Below are 18035 nucleotides of genomic sequence, written 5' to 3'. Positions count from 1 at the left end.
ATGACTAAGACATGCTCATAGAGGGGAAACATCCACATCTCTTCTCTTATCTGCTCAGATAAGTGCACATGCACCAATACACACATGTGAAAATGGAGTGTCTGCCATACGCTTGTACTGTAAACACATTCCAGTGTGCACATTTACTGTTTTAATAAACTTGACAGCCTCCCCTTCAGTGGACATCACATTGATGGGTAGAAATGCATGACAGGGGAGATGCACACACACACACATACACACACAGATAAAAATAAATCTGGGCGACATGGCAACAGACTCTAATAAAGCATGTTATATTGCACAGGGCCTTGCTGCAATCTTGTCCACTGACTTGGAGAAATGACAATATGAATCCTGTGTACTGGGACTCTGAATAATAAACGTACATTACAGTGATATGCCTTTAGAGATGCACAATAATCCACTGTCTGTCATAACACAGACGTGAGGTTGAGTACAATGAGTCGTATTGTACATTTATCATGCTTGCATGGCAGTGATTAGCATTCTGCAGATGGTTGTCCATAACAGCACTAAAAAGTAGAATTAGAAAGTGATGCTCTGATCTCATTACATGTTCTTTCAGGCTTCAGGTAACACTGTGCTGATGTACTGACAGGTTTTAAGGAGTGCATTCTAAGTTTTTTGGGGAAGACAACCATCTGTTAAATCGTGAAAACACTGAGACCTAAATGTTTCCCAGGGAAATTATTCTAACGGCATGCTTACACACTTCTCGCCGCTCTGCATCTTCACAGAACGTACCATGTTATAGCTCCATCACTCAGACCTGAGCACTGTGCGAAAGTTATTCCATGCAGTTTAATAAAACAGTCCTGCAATAAATCCTCCTTTGCTGTTTGTTGCTCGCTGTATTGCATTATACAAAGATGTGTTTCTGTTATTTAGCCTACCCTCATTCACATAAATGAGTTGGACAAGATAATAGAAATACCTGAGTACCACTGCAGGTTGTCCATAGACTTTATGAAGAAATATTAAGCTACATAAATCAAACAGCCTTCCACTTCTTGTGGAATTAACAGCAGAATGAAGCAGCAGAAAATGTGGAGATGTATAAACAATATAAAGTTCACAGCAGCTGCAGCTGACAAAGACAGACAGAACTCTATGTTGCTATGCAACGCAGTAGTTGTTGATTCTCTCCTCTCTACACTGAGTTACAGCAATCAGTCACTGGTTGCGCACATCTGTCTGAATATCACTGTGGGATTTATGCTCTGAGAAGTCCTCCATAATCTGCTCTAAATCCAGCTTCTCTGCTTGTCCATTCTCAAGTCAAAATATAACCCGTCTACTCAGCCTCTCTGTCTGTCTCTGTCGTCCAAGTTTTCAGACTCTGAGGTGAATGAGCTCTGTAGTCACAACAAGGATGATCAAAAACAGCAGAAAGGTGGTACACACGTCACTGACGGTAGAATTGAATGCAGAAGTCAAAGCTGAAGGATCCACCGTCAGTATTTTAGCATTTAGTGTTTAGCCAGACCCAGCATGCACCTGTTGTGTCATGAGTGTCACTCATCACTTTCATCCCTGATTTCATGGACTCCATTTAAATAATTTGCAGCTCAGATGTTCTGTTGTTCTTCACGTGTCCCTCATTCTCCACGTTTAGGATGTTGAAATTTGGGTGGAGCTGCATCCAACAATTTTTTCTAACTTTCCGAGACAGAAAATCTGACACTCACACCCACTTTTGGCGAGCTGTGAGGAGGTGAGAAAGTTAAAAGGACTGGGAGTTTTCTCTGAAGCTCTCTGTTTTCGTTCTTCACACAGCTACTTCTGTCTCTTTTCATTTGTAAAACCGAGTGAAAAACCACAAATGCCTTCGAGGGGGGAATGTTCAAAGGTGTGCACCCTTATCCCCATTTGTATGAATCATTTTGATGAGCCTACAAAGACACTCAAAAGATAAAGCTCTCGGAAAGAAGTCAGGGAGGAAGTGTGATGCAGTGTAGAGGAAGTTATGATGGTGAGCTTGTTGCCCAGCCTTCGACTGTTTTTTCTTACAATACCTCAGTTGGAATCAGTTTGACTGGACAGAATGACGATTCTGTAATGAACTACCTGGATGAAAAGTTTGTTTTTGTGTATTAAGTGGCCAGAAGGATGGAAAAAGCTGATTACTAGTATCAGGGTTTTATTTTAGGCAGACTGTATCGCTAAGTCAACTAGAATTGTGATCTTCTGGCCACACGCCTGCTATGCTGCTATTCTAACCTTTAGGCCAAGTAGTTAATTTATAGTCCTGGGACAAAAGGACAAGCAGTCTGCAGTGGAGTCTGGTCAGCATGTTGACCGCTGGACATCCAAGAGGATTGTCTTTGCAGTCTGACCTGGGTAAACAACATCCCAGATTACCATCAGCTAATCAAGGCTGACGCCGTGCCGCAAAGGTGACAATGACAGACAGAAACGGTGGCTTGCAGAGTGTGGAGGCTGACCAATCAGAGGAGACATCCTCACGTCCACCTACAGACAGCTAACATGAGAAAAACAGACATGCTATTGAAAAGTCGGGAGCAGAACTTCCTCAGGAAGCCTGCACACCACTGCTGCGACACCGGCACCGCAGCCACTCCACCCTCCCTCAGCCTGAGTTGGAAAACTACTCTATTCTACGCATTTCCAAATACTTCTTTATATCTGATGTGCTACCAGTTCTTGGAGCAACTTACTACTGGTACGCTTTTATTGACTCACTGCTCTAAGAAACATAAGAACCACTGTAGTAGTTTCAGTACTGAAAGGCAGTACTGGTATCCATAAACGTTTACTCATACCTAGTCATGTGGTAAACTAAGCCAGGACTGGTCGGTATTGATCCTAAACCACGCTGGGTCAGGTGCTTGTGCATATTTGACACACAGCTCATCCCTGAGAGTTACACACCCAAAAAGTCGTGACACAGCCATGCTCCTGTGACACATCCCATTCAGTGGAAATGTCTCCGCTCTGCTGAGTGAAGGCTACAAGGATCTTGTGAAGTGGTGTGACGAGCGCCACCGAGGCTAAACACCACGGTGGAGAGGAGGGCCGTTTAGAGTTGTCATCTCTGGCATTGGCAGGTTGACCCCTCGCTGCCACACATCTGCAATTACAACTCACCATGTCCCCAGAGTCGACTCGTAGCGGGCACCACTGCACCCACCAATGAAGCGTAACAAAGACACAGAGAATGCATGAGTTGCCATCCATTCAGCAGGACTGAGCCGCTCGCTTCGCCTCGCCCTCGCCTCTTCCTGCTTGGCTACCCAGGCCTGACCCAAATATGATGTCCCCGAATGAGACACGGCTTTAGCAGCACCCGGGGAAGTGGCAGCACTTTCTCCAACACGCTCCCTCTATTTATTTCTTCTCCCTTTTTTTCTTCTTTAAATAAGCTGATATATTCTCAGCCTTTCTTGCTCCCCTGATCTTTTGATTTTTGTCTCTACCTGTGCTTTTACTCTATCTGGCTTTGCCATATTTATCACCTGCTCTCTGTCAGTAGTTGAGAGCTTAAGCTGATGGTGGCATTATAATATTACCTTGAAATGTCTCAGACGTTCAACTTATCTTAATGCCATAGCTCTTATCTCCCCTTACTTAGTCGGTTAATATGCCAGCCCGCAGTGAAGCAAGCTTTCTAAATGAGGAGCATCTCTCTCCGTTTAGAATCCAGGAGCTGTCTGTTCAGTCTATTGATCTACTTCTTCCCCTTTATACTGTAAAAACACACTTCAGCACTGAGACTGTGAGGTAAGATGAATGGCTTTTCACTTCAAGTGTAGAAAAGGTGTCAGGCCGCTCATTGTGATGGAGTCATGCAGTTTGTATTGTCTTAGTAAAACTTAACCAAAGGCGTATCAACCGTAGACCCACCTCTAACTATACAAGCATTTCTTTACTAGCACTAGTAATTTGAATGTCATGAAACACCTCATAGCTGCTGCTCTGACACAATTAATACACAAGAAGCTTTTTGTGGGTTGAGGGTTGAGCGCAGATGCAGCTGTCACAGTGGGGGGTCTGTGAGTCTGGATGACGACTGACCATGGATTCTTGTTTGAAGACAAAATGCATTTACAGCAGCAATTACCAGGTACAGAAAAGGAAACAGTAGTGTTTGCAAAATGAGGGGAGAGTAAGCAATCAGTATCTGCCATGTTAGTGGATTTTCTTTTTGTAGTTGGTGGACAACTTGAACCATTTAAATGAAATTCCAGTTTGACGCCATTGCCTTTGATGCTTTAAGTGTATTTTTCAAATTAGACATGTATCTTTTGGGAACACCTGACCATAATCTGCAGCGTCCTTATTTCGTAATGTCATTCCCCATCTCTCTCTCTCTCCCCTCCTTTCCTGTCACTGTCAGCCCTCTACTGCTTTCTATCTGATAAAGGCAGGCAGTTCCCCAAAAAACCCTTTCAAAATGCTACTGTTTAATTAACAAAACAATTGGCTTATTAGTTTTTAAATATTTGTGAATATTATTATAAAATTTTTGTGTATCAAAACAAATAACTTTGCTCTTCCTGAAAATTCAGGCAGGCTCTTGGGTGTTTAAACACTGAATATCTTTGTGGCAGAGAGCTGAGAGCAAATGACCTGTCAATCACAGTTCACAGATTCGGTGCCTAAAATAGCAAAGTGTCCATCAACAGTGATTTCTTATTTTTCTTGGGAGCATGACTATAAAATCTTACCCACTCCAAAAAAAGGCAAGTTGAGGGGTAAAGTCTTTAGCTAATGGACACTTAAACTGTGACCTCTGACCTTTTGATTGTGTCATCACTGTGTAGCGCCATGTCACTCAAAAACAATACAATAAATCAAGTCTCATAAGTGGTAATACATCTAGAGACATAAAAGCTTAATGGGCTCTCAATAAAACTACAATAAATTTAACAGAGTCATTATTTAGGATGAGGATGATTAAAATGTCACATAAACTGTGCACTTGAACAGTAAGGCAGATGTTGAATTTAGGTGATAAATCCAAATAATATAAACCCAGTGGTTAGTTAACAGCGAGTTAACCTTCTGTAGTTTCAAGTTGAACTGGGGTTGAGCTGTGGGGAACATTCTCCACCAGCTTTCACGTCTTTACTTTCCTGTGTGTTAAGATTCTGCCCTTCTCTAGCTGTGTCTCATTGATTATGTCAGTTTCTACCTGAATATGAGCTTATATTATCATGTCCATGATGCTGTCCTCTCACTGTCCTTCAGGTGGTTTTGGAATTGTTGCTGTTCTATAATTTGTTAAATTTATTTGCTCTTCAGCATTCCTGATTGTGCATTTGTCACATTTCTATATGGTAGAAAAATAATGTTAGACTGAAGCGGTTAATTTACAACTTGCCACCTCGTCTGCCTGGCTGAGCCTTCAGAAAGACTAATCCCAGATTTGTGGATCCATTTCAACGGTAACAACATGTAGCTGAAGGCTATTTTGATATCCATTCACAGGACTGCAGCTGCAGGCAAGGAATTAAAGTGCTGTACAATATTACTTTTTGTGTTCTTATTATGCAGCGTGATCTTCTCTCACAAAGCTGGGGCAGCAGGAGCTTAAATGTAAAATAAGCCGGTGTGTCGACAGCATTGCCAGTTTGTATCTGGGACCTCTTGGGTAGAAATGAAAAGTACGTTTGTCTCCTTTAACAGTGTCACAGATTTTCACAAATTTGCACTGGGCAGCACAAACTGAGGCAACGCTGTATAGTGAACATCCTGCAGAGGTGCAGAAATATGCATAACTTTTACTGCATGTTGCACTTTATCTGCACTTTAGTACAATGAAAATTCATGAGATTTTTCTGGTGCCAAATGCAAAGGCACGTCATTCTTAAATCCTGAATCTGAATCAGCAGCATCAGGTTTAATAGTGGCTCCACCGACAGTGTGAATATGTGTAACTGTATGAATGATGGATAGAGCATTGAAGTGGAGTTCAACCAACATTCCTTTGATAGAGATGCTTTTTTTTTTTTCTTTCATGACACATAAGTGCAAGTCGCCATATAGATTTGCTGAATAATATGTCAGTTGTGTGCTTATTCACCTGTGATGGCCTCCTCAACTCCTGATGAAAACCTCAACACTGCTGCAGTGACACATTGCCTCTGGCAATCAGCTGGCATTACATTGTAGGCGACTAAGACTGGGCCTGTTTGTGTCCTGAAGCGTCCCAGTGCCAAGGGCCATCACTGTCAGTGCAATGACAAGACTGCGTGTGACAGCACAAAAACACTGCAGAGGGACCATATACATCACGTCCTGTCATGCAGATGCTACTACAGTTTGACTGGGCCTGGGAATCTTGCAGGGATGCAAAATTACTGATCAGTTTATTTATAGCAGGCTGCTTCTCTCAGATTTTACCAATGCGTGTACAATGTAAATTAATGCCATTTGTTCATGTGAAACATTTCAGATTTGTGAAACATACAGATCATTATAGTGTCTCCTTGGGTAGATGGTTATATAATCCAAAAATATGGTAACAGTCCAGTCGTGCTTTGATGGATCCTCTCACAATCACATTTGATCTTGTTTATCACAGATGGAAGCTGTGAAAAGTTTTAAATATTGAAGACATGTTTGTGCTGTGGGCCTCGGGGCAGCTTCCTAATCCCACAGAAAAATTGGAAAAGCAGCAACATGATCCTATTTTCTCAGAGTGTCAGAATTTGTGGACGTCACGTAAGAAACATTGGTTGTGTTTCCGTCAAACTGTTTTTCAACAATTTTTTGAAACATGAGAAACAAATGAAACTGGAAAAAATTCTATCAGGATTTTAAAATTAATGGGTAACTGAATATTGCTCATTTGTGTCCTCTAATGCAGGCAATATTCTATCCTGCCTGAAGACAAAAACATAAATAAGAAATATGCCCGGGTAATGTTTTAATATTGTGAAACACAGATGTTACTTTATTCATTAAGCATAGCAGGTGGTATCCAAACCAGGGGAGTGGTTTCGATTTATGACAACTATCTGAAGCACTAATTAGACAACCCAAAGACGAAACCATAGACAACCCGAGTAGTTCATACTGACAGTGGCACTGTGTCAAAAAGTGCAGCTTCCTCTTTCATTTCAACAAGACGGCTGTGTTGAAAAAGCAGGCGTGTTGCTGCACAGGGCTCCAGAAAATCACAGGGTCATTGACCCAAAATGTTGATCCTGATTCAGCATCTGCCGTTTGCCATAGTGCTGTCACGGCAAAAATCATCTGGCAACGGACTCTGTTGGCCGTTCGTCCAAACGTAGCATATAACCTGTAGCGGTGTAGCAGCCAATTTTACAGTTTAGCTCGCAGGTATGAAGAGGGAGGATAGAAGGTGGAGAGCTGAAGTGAAACCAGAACTTAAGTAAGAAAACTAACATTTGTAATACTTCTGTTTTTAGATGCCTTTAACTAACACTGTCTCCCATAAACTCTAGACTGTTGTAGGTTAAATGTCACTATCGTGACGAAAGATTTGTCCACGGGTGAGTCAGGTGTCTGTGGTCAGACCAGACATGTTGTAATAGCAGCAGGACAGAGAGGAAAACTAATTTGTTTGTTAAGGAATTAATCTTTATTTAACCTTGTTGAAATCATTTTCAACACTTTCACTTTTTTTTTTTTTTTTTTTTTTTATATAATTATACAGTTAAAACTGCAGACCATAACTTTTCAGCTTCAACTTGACACAAACAGTTATTCACTGTCTGTTTGTCCCTTGTGTTTTTCTTTTCCAGATGGCCTTTGTTGGTCTGAATGTGCTGCTGAAGTGCTCATACCATCTGCGGCAAGCCATCCACAAACTGCTCTCTACCCAGGGTCTACATGCACAGTTGAAGTCAGTGTGACCTTTGAACCCTCATGCACCCCCAAGCCTCTGAGCTCCCACTGCGCCAGCAAGAATATCCCACTCGGCAAGACGTGGACACATACAGGTTGGTACTAGGATTTGCGATGAGTTGCTGAAACCTAATTGTAATAGTTTTGGGACTGATAACGCTGATATTTCCTGCTGGTTTTTCTTTTTTAATGTGTTGTGCTAAAATGACAAGGATCCAGTGGTTAGAATCAGATTAAAACACCTCTGTAGTAAAGTGCTCTGCGGTGCCATGTACCCCACTTTTGAATCTATGAATACTGAGAAATTAGGCCCTTGGTAATGACAAAAATAGCAAAATAAGACAGCAGCCCCTCATTTCTGTAAGTCATTGGTGGATCCACTTGTTTCTGGTACTATGAATGGAGAAATTATTTGGATCTGCCAAACATTATGATTGCAAATTTAAGCCCTTTGGGGGGGATCATCACAGCATCTAATGGTAATCTCCACAGATGTGCCCACTGCTGAAGAAATCTCTAATTATTCAAACGTTTGCAATTGGCTGGAAAAATGCTTAAAAAATAAAGACCCATGGCTTAGATTCCCTCCTTTATTCTAACACAGCCACATAAAATGTTTGTGTTCTCAGTTGCCCTTTTCCACAGAGATGTTAAAGTGCAGGGTCAGCGACAGACTGGCACACACACACACACACTCAGTATGTTGCTCAAGGACACTTCAGCAGAGCAGACGCTCACTGTCAAGGGGCTCGGGCCGTGACCTTCCAGTTGAAGAACACTCACTTTAATCACTTTACAGCAAAACTGCAGCCTGACAGCTCCTGCAGAATCAACCACTCATCCTCGTGTGCTATTACTAATGCGTGGGCACGCACTGGGTGCAGCAATTCATTATTTAATTTTTAAAACTTGGAGTTTTTTGATGCAGTCAGATTTAAACCCTGGAGAGTCAAGAGCCTTAGCTGTGTTCAAGGTTAAATCACCACAGCCAAACTAAAGTGAAATCCAGACAACCTTTCCCTCATCTGTGTGAGAGTGCTCTTATCGAGCTACTCAGCAGCCTCCAAAATGAACATTTAACTAAAGATGCAGAGCTGGTAAAACTGGTCTTTGTTGCACAGATTAATGTGACCTGACTGTGACACCGGATGCTGTAAACATATTCATTTAGATGCATTTTTTCGACACAGTCAGTCTTTCAATAGCAGCCTCATGTTGACACAGGTACAGCTGATTCATTGAACAAAATGCAAGATGTAATAAACATACAGCTGAAGACACAGAAGCTCATAATTTCGTGACATTTCCACTTTGGCTGTGAAAATGCTAAAAGGCTCAGTGTGCAGCGTAATCCACTGACATTGATTTGCCAAGCTTTTAATGTGGTGCTTGTTTAGTTTAATAGGCTTTAATGACGTTAATAGGCTTTTGAAATATATTACAAGCAAAAATTATGATATTATGTTCTAATTTCTAATTTGTAGTTTGAGTGTAAACAATAATTAATGTAATTGTTTTTAATTCTTCAATATACCTGAGCTCTGGGTCTAACGAGCCAATTTGGTGTTTTTGTAGAAGCTATTTTAAGTTCATTTTACTCGTCATGGAGGGTACGACTCTCTCATCTAACAGAAAGCCTGCGTTACAAACTGGAGGGACCGAGCTTTGGAAAACATAGATGTTTTCAAAGCAGGAGAAATCTAAAGCTACAGTCACGTTACTCTTCTGTCCAATGAATGTTCTCTCTGTTTGCCAGCAGAACTATGGGAATGGAGAAACAAAAACATGAAAACAAAGCGTATTCTCGAATATAGTTGAGATTTATCAGCATTTAACCTTAAAGCGGTCCATGATTTGTCAATATTTCCAGCTCAGAAGATGAAAGACATGAAAAAAACAAAATGTCTGCTACTTTACAATTCCACTAAATCTTTGATGCACTTCACAAGTCACTTCAATCTTTGTTTTGTCCTTGTTGGAAATCTTTTGAAGTGTTGCTCTTCAGTTTCTTTCATGTCTGCGCATCCTTCACCGAACACCAAAGTCCCTTTATCCCTCTGAGCTGGTGAAAAAACACTCTGGGTTTCTTTTTTGGACCCCCCTTTTGATCAGTTTTAAATAACAAAGATGAGGTTAGATCATATAACCTGCGCTGTATGAATCTACCTTGCAGATTGTACCATGATGTTTTGGTGCAGTGAGGCATACATAAGCGAGGTGAACCAAAACACGGCGGCCATGATCGCTGTCGATGGGTTTCCCTGGCAACAGTTACTTTCCTTGAATTAATGCCAGATTTCCACCAGTTCTCTGTTGTCTGAATTCCACCTAGGCTTGGTTTCTTGAGAAGAGGGAGAACAGACACTAATGAGAAAACACTTTCCAACAGGGATCTGCTGCACAACAGTGGCTGGCATCATCTCCCCAGCCGTGCTCACCCACAGGCATGAAATTATACAGTTAAAACTGCAGAAGGAGCTTAATGCACCTCTATTCTCAAGTGCCGGCTGACTTACACCAAGATTAATTATACAACGAAGGGAAAAAAAAGCAATCAGAGAGGCTTTAAATCACATCAATATGTTAGATTTACTGTTTTTATTAATTAGTATGGGCAGAGTAGTGGATGAAAATAAGTTCCCTGTAGCTGAAGGTCATTGGCTTCTGAGCTGAATCCACCCACTTGTTTTCTCCTGACGTGTCCTTGAGTAAAACACAGCAGCACTTCAAAGTGGACAGGAGCGTCAGAAAAATGCCTCAAAATCTAAACCTGCTGCTTCAGTGTGAAATCCTGGAGTGTGTGTGTTAGCCCCTTTTAGACATGCAACTCTTTACGTAACGTATATATCATGTGAGAACCATGAACGAAAATGGGAATCAGACCAGCTAACTCCGTTCTTATTGTAAACGTTCATCCCTGCCAGCTGCAAGGATGAATAAATGAATATCCAGTCAAACGCTTTACATACAGTATGTGAGCAAACGGAGATTAAACGAGTCCCAGCTTCATCCTATGCTTGTGCACCATCGCACTTAATGTAAGAGAAGAGGAGGCGAGCGTCCCTTGTGTAAGAATGTTCATTAATTAGGGTTTCAACAGCAAAATAAGTCTTTAGATCAATGCTGTAAGGAAACAGAAAATACTCTTCCTCCTTCATATCATTAAACTTTTCAACTCACAGCTGATTTGCATAACAGTCACCTGTGTCTGGATGACAAAAGCAATTACTTAAACAGCTTCAAACATCCAACCCTTTCCCCTATTGCATGTGTGAAAGGGGCTTATGATGCTGTACATCAGCCTGTGTATTGGCATGTAGCAGTTGTGTGTTGGTGAGAGCGTGGGTAGGTGTGAGTGAGGGCGACGGGTGGAAGGGCGTCAACGGCTCCTGCGGGTTTCCACACTGCAGTGAAAAGCCGTTAAAAAAAAATGTTAGAGAGATTATGTCACTGTTCATTTGCTTTGTGTGGGTGTCAGTGATAGACATTTGTTGCTTCTTTGCTAATAACACCTCCTACGAGCTCGGAGCCAGCGCGCCGCTCAGACAGTTTGATACAGAGAATGAACATGTCAGTCGACAGCATCAAACATTCATGAGATTATAAAGACGTGTGCAATGTAAAATGTCACGCGGTGACATGATGATGGGGTGTTGCTAATTAAGCAGCAACATAATGTTCATCTAACAGAGTTGTTTCCGGGGTTAGACTGATGTAACAGGCAGATATTAGCAGTTAGTTGAATTCTGGACATGTATGTAAGTAATATTTTTGTTTTATGAGTGTGTGTCAGCCATTCCTCCTGGTAGTTTTGGTGTGATAGTGTACGCTGAGTTTAGAGATGCTGTATGCAGCTGATACTTAAACGTCCAAAACTTTATTTCAAAACCAGCACTGTCTAAACATACATGTTTTTTGACAAGACAGACCCAACTTCAGGTCCACGAACAAGCTTATTTTTAACTTTTATAATCCATAAAACATAGACATGCAATCTTGATGTAGATGCCTTAGATCAGAGGTGTCCAAACTGTTCCACAAAGGGCCATGTGGGTGCAGGATTTTGTTCCAACCAATGAAGAGCACACAGCCACACGGCCCTTTGTGGATCAGTTTGGACACCCCTGCCTTAGATAGATTTTTTTTTTCTTTTTTTTTCTTACCATAGATGCACTGAGAGGAAAATTTTTCAGCTGAAAAATCAATGTGGCAAACAAACACTGAAGTGCTGTAGAATGAATAAAATCAGAATTGCTAATGAGCTCGCAGCTCACCTTTTTTATTGTTTTTTGTGAACTGTCCCTATTCATTTATTTATTTATTTATTTATTTATTTATTTATTGCAGCTTTTTTCGAGGATTTAGTGATTCAGTCTTGAAATGTCTGCGGGACGAACGCTAACGCGGTGGCTAACCACAGGCTGAACATCCACCCAATCTAGACAGAGCTCCACTCCGACATCTGCAGCACCTCCAGTCACAAACCACTGGAGTGGAAACTATTCACAGATTCTTTTCCTCACTTGTCTTATAGATTTTAACGTAACTCTAAGTTATGTTTTCCAACAACCGGCACGGTGCGGAGGGAATTCATGCGACATGTTGTTATAGAAATGATGAGCTGTGCAGCTCCCAGTGGTTTGCTGCAAACCAGCCTGTAAACATCAAACCAGACCTGACAGATCACTGCATGTATCGTGCTAAATATCTTCGCATGCACTGCTGCTGTTAATAAGCAGATGGCCTTTGCTTATGCCATCTAGATTCTGATGAACCCAAACATAATAATGAATCCCTCTGGGCTTCTTTTTTTTTTTTCTAATGAAAGGAATGACAAAACTACAGCCATTCAGAAGAGTATAAAGCAGCTGAACTATTGTGTACAAACCAACAATTTCCACATGATTTCCATTTTCAGTCCTGCATCATTTGGTTGATGCACCCATGAATGAGCTAACAACTCCACTGAGCAGTGGTCTCTCTGCTCCATGGGATTAGACCATGAGCCCCTGAGTGCTGGTGACAAACTGGAAACTAAAAGGCCAACAACATATGGCGCAGGGGCTTATGGGATTACCCAATTAACAAGGTGACTCAGAGAGCTGTTAATCTGCAAAATGTTCCGCAGGAGTGTGGACACGGACTGTGACGCATGGAGGGGAGCCGCATCTTTTGAGCGTTCACGACCCAATTAAACACACACACACATACACCTCATGTGTGTTTGGTTAAGCAGTCAGGTCTAATTGTATTAAATGCAGAGCCACGCGCGCTCACGCTTTTGTGGGTGTCTGGTTGCTCCAACAAACACTCACTCCCTCATTCAGGCAAAATCTATGTGTGTGGACCGGCCACCGTGCGCGTGATGCTGTCAGCAAGAGGTTCATTAGTTGTAATTATCCTGACACAAAGTGCGCCGCGGGCAGAAACTCCACCTTCGACTGCGCTGTCAGCTCTGCGCGCAAATCAAAACGCGCGCTGCACGGAGGGACGTGACGCACGAATGGACCAAAGATCCGCGAGCGGACACTTTTCATCAGAAGCTCTTAAAACGGTCTCTTGCTGGTTCCGAGTCATTCGTGACAGCTAAATGAAACAAATCTGTGTGCGCAGTGTGGGAGCTGCACAAAGTGCCAGCTGGGTTTTCATTAAATCTGATGAGATTAGGGGTCCAGCAAAGACGCAGATTTGAAGGGACTATAGAAACCAAACAGTCTCACAGGACAACCAAACAGGATCCACTATCTTAATTATCTATATACTATCTTAATCTCTTAATCACTTACAATACAGTCAACAGTTTAATTGTTACACAGTTCCCAGTTGCGTTCCCTTGAAATCCCTGTCAGTCCCTGCCAGGGATTTCATGTACCTGTTATACTGTGAGACTGAATCAGATTTCTTACCTTGTGGAAAAGCGTTGGGCTGCACCACATACAGGAAAGTGTGCACCATTTGGAACAGAATCCCTATCGGTCCCGGTTCGTAATGGGCCAGTGTCTCGTAAACTCCCGCAGGCACATAACCGAAATCCAACTTTCCCGGGGGTGGGAGTTTCCGCGGCTCCGTCTCTTGCTGGAGTTCGCCGGACGCTGAGAGCACCCCCAGCAGCAGGAGGATCCCGGTCTTCCACATCGTGTCCAAACGAAACCCCGCCGGGTCGTCAAACTGGGGTTAAGTAAAGATGAATGTAAGCTGGAAGATGCCTGCCTGGATTCTTATCTTCCTTTTCAAAGGGGAAGGGGCGAGTGTAAATGTAAAAAGTGTCCAGATGGATGGACCGCAGCTTTTTAAGTCCTGCTGCCCGCGGAGAGACTCTTTACAAGCATCGTCCCCCACGGTCTGAGGATCCCTGATGGACACAAACCGGGTGTTCTTCTCCCCCGTCTCCGGTCTTCAGTTCCACAGAGATGAGCGCGCCTGTCGCTACCACTCCAGCATCTGTGCGTCACGGGAGCGGGCGGGGGTGCGCGCCGCCGCCGCGTCTATAGAAAGAGGACTGGCCCAGAGGGAAGCGCTCCTCCTGCCGGGAGAGGAGGACGGAGTTCAGAGAATAGGAACAGCTCGCATCTCTGTGTTACCTGGTTGTAAATTGAATATCTAGACTTCACCCTGGAGCTCTGTAAAACTGCGACGTGGGCGTTTTCACTATTTTCTGACCTTGTAAATACTAAAAACATGAATATAAATGAAAATGTCAGGATTACTTCAGTCAGGTTGTATTCAGGCTGTTGCATGAATATAACCATTCAACCGAAAATTAAAGTGGATATCATCTGAATTTCAATCAGTGGATGTTTTATTAAATAAACAGGACACCTCTGATTTCAAATACAATGCAGTTCTTTACAGGTTCCTCTGCAGTGAATCATCCACTTCAGAATCACATGCCCTAAAACAACCTTTCCATCTCTCCTTCTAACAGGTGCTCTCTGTCCTCTCCGACCTTTGACCTCTTCTCCACCCAGAGGGCAGACAGGGGATACCTGAGGTGCAGCCCAGACGTGCATTGTGATTGGTGGAGCAATGATCAGGTGGGTTTTGCTTCTGTCTCTCAGCACAATAACATCCTTGTCCGCTCTCTCTGGAGTACATGGGGCCCCGGCTCCTCGAGACAAGGGGGACTCCTGTTTGGGAACCTTTGATCACTGATCGTGAGAACCTTTACTCACCGATCACACCCACTCATTAGACCTGCTGAGGGGCAGATGGGATGTTTAATGGCACCGACATGTTTCATACACTGAAGCAAGAAATAACGTAAATATAGAGTGTGACCACTAGACCATGAGGGCAACATAGCTTTCTTCAATAGCAGTGGACCAAACTTCTGCACTGATGAGCTAATGAGCTGTAAAACTTAGTCATTATGAATTATTGTGCTGGTGATCAGTACATCACAGTGAGTTTGGAGAAGGGCCTCGTATGCTTTTAACAGCAGGAGCAGCAGGCAAGGGAGTGGAGAAGTGACGCGCGGCTCAGCTGCTAAACTGGGTGTTTTTTTGTGTGTGTCTTTTCACAGCTCTGAAGTTGAGATGAGAAGATGAGATTTGATGCAGATGAAGTTTAAAGATAAAAAGCTGAAATCATGTGAAAAAAAATCACAATTGTGATCAACAAAGAAACATTTTCATTTTTTTTAATGAAGTTTGATCACACATTTGGCAAGTTAAGACATGTTATGCCAAAATTTATATTCTTTTTACTCTTTGGCCTCAATTTTTAACAGATTTCAAAATTTTTTACAAGATTTCACCTTAAGACTCTGAACAATCTGTGTCAATCAGTTTTGGTAGCATTTGAGCAAATACTTTAGAATTCAGGGAGAAAAGAGTTTTGTTTCTAGCTCACGCAGTTCGGAAGTTATTGGCAATTGCCGTGAATTTTGTTTTGCGTACTGGGTAACATTTTAAACTTATCTGCCAAGTTTAGTGTCTGTAGGTTTTATAGTCTCTGAGATGCAAACACTTTTCAGTGCTTGGGCGCCTAAAATTTAAGTGTTAATTTAAAAAGAAATTTTCTGCATCAGCTCTTACAGGGCTTCATTCATTTTTTCTACTTCTTAATTAGTCTTGTGTATGTTGCTGATATTTCACCGTTCTCCTCCCTATAATTTATTTTCCGTCGTCGTTTTTTGCTCTCATTTAGTTTTTGCACACTTGTATCAGACGTACCATCATATCATCTTAAAACTCTTACGCACTGGACTCTGTCCAAGTACTACTACTACTGTCATCCTGTCTTGAGACGACTTCCCGGTAGCTGTGATATCCAAAGCTCGTCTCAGCCCTCAGCAGTATAAGGAGATTAGCCCTCTAAGAATGTCTGCTGCAGATTTACTGTACCTGACCTCACCTACTCAACAGACACTGTGCAGCTCTGCCTCAGGACAGGTGAGGTCATCAGTAGTGTAAACCTCAGCTTACTGGAAGTAAAAGGAAAAAAAAGACCTTCACGGCTTTCCTGTTATCAGTGTAAATAGCTGTAATCCAGTTTTTAATGTTTCCAGTAACAAAAAATATAGATACTTATATAGTTTGACCAAACACTCCAAACTCAAGGTGCTCTTGCTAAGTTTCTCCAGAGATTTTAGCCTGACCTTAGCCCTCCTACATGGTTTTCATTAGCAGATGGAATTTGCACTGTTGGCCTGTGAGCTCAGTAGCTGCTGTTCTGATTTCATTCATGGCTCTTTTAGGACCTGTTGTCTGTGTTGGCTTAAAAGGTCAGCATGAAAGCTCATTCCTGACTTTCAGTCCCAGCTCAGGGTCTACTTACTGGGTTTTTCCTGAGCTTTTAGCTGTATCACACAGAGCATGTGATACAGCTTAGGATTCATTTACTGTACATTGTCAATTTTAGCCATTACCATAAAAAGCACATGAATAAACTACATGTCCTTGTGAAGGTGAATCAGCATCTCCCTAAAATAGTCTCAACACAAACAGAACATTATACGTGTTATGAAGGAGGCTTTATACAGCACTGTATTAAACTGAATTAGTTTTAGCTAAGTGTACCTAATAAACTGGTAACTGAGTGTGTTAAGTAGGAAATAGCAGTTTCTAAATTCTGTACTTTTCTAAAATGTTTAGTTTTTTAGCACATTTCCTATTTTTCCAGACTTGTGAATAAAACCCCTGTATGCAGAGGATCCAGACAAGTCACATGACTGAGTTACTCACTCTGACTAACACCAGAAAGGTGGGGGGGGAGGGGATTTTTTAAGTGTTATTTAGGCTTAAAATTCTTACATAAATTAGGGCGTGGTTACGTTGAGTGACAGCTCCATAGACAGGCACTGGCAGTTAGCTCTTTGTTAAAGCATCAGCTGGGCTAGGCGGCTACCTCTGCAGTGTCCGTGTTTGTTTGCCAATGTTCGGATAGGTTTTTGTGACAATATGGCTTGTTGTAGTGTAGACTGTACTAACCGACCGTCGAAGGAGTCTGTGTTGCAGTTTTTTCATTAAGTAAATTTCTCACTATTTTACCTGGATGTTTGCACTAATTAGCATGTATTAGCATATTTTGCTGCTGGCTTATGACTTAATTGCCGATTTATGGTCGCTGCTGATACAGATAGAGGACCGGAGCAGCTAATGTTAGGAACGCTGTTGCGGTGTGTTCCGTGCTTTCAGAGTCCGTTTATTGTGGGAATACTAGGCCACAATTTTTTTTCGTTTTTCATTTTTCTGTTTGAAAAGTCCGACATTGCATGGACAGAGCAGCTCCATCAGTAAGCAGATGCTGTTGTTTGTGTGCTGCTGTAACTGTAAGTGGATAGGGGATGGAGGCAGCGGTGAAAGCCGATAAATATTAAATATTGCTCCGAGCTAAGTGGGCGGGTCAAATGCCCATGGTTTGGTCACAAAACCGACTCCCCGAAACCAATGGGTGACGTCATGGGTGCTACGTCCATTACTTGTACAGTCTATGGTTAGGGGAAGTCAACTAAACGTAGCAGACAAACATCTGAGTGAAACCAAAGTAGATAAGTGTGATATCTGTAGGAAATCAAAATTAAATTCAGCGTCTAAAAACAAAGAAAAAAAGAGGAGAGAGACAACCACAGATAACCACAGACAAAGATATTTCTGGAAAAAGACAATGAAAAAATGTAGTTCTGCATAATTATTCCGTTGCATATTGTTAGATTAAAACAACACACTAAAGAA

At 42.1% G+C, this 18035-nt stretch overlaps 1 protein-coding gene across 1 annotated transcript in view; it reads right to left on the bottom strand.

Moving 5' to 3' along the window:
* The window catches only part of prom1a (prominin 1a), a 67634-nt gene extending 53458 nt beyond the window's left edge, over window positions 1–14176 (bottom strand). Inside the window, exon 1 of the mRNA XM_041047666.1 lies at window positions 13767–14176. Coding sequence (XP_040903600.1) covers window positions 13767–13995 — 229 coding nt within the window. The 5' untranslated portion in view covers window positions 13996–14176. The remainder of the gene's footprint in view (window positions 1–13766) is intronic.
* Window positions 14177–18035: the final 3859 nt, after the last annotated feature.

This window comes from Toxotes jaculatrix, chromosome 10 (assembly GCF_017976425.1).
Source record: "Toxotes jaculatrix isolate fToxJac2 chromosome 10, fToxJac2.pri, whole genome shotgun sequence".
Lineage (NCBI taxonomy): Eukaryota > Metazoa > Chordata > Actinopteri > Toxotidae > Toxotes > Toxotes jaculatrix.
The sequence above is the reverse complement of the archived record's forward strand: the minus strand, read 5'-3'. Positions and strand labels throughout refer to the sequence as shown.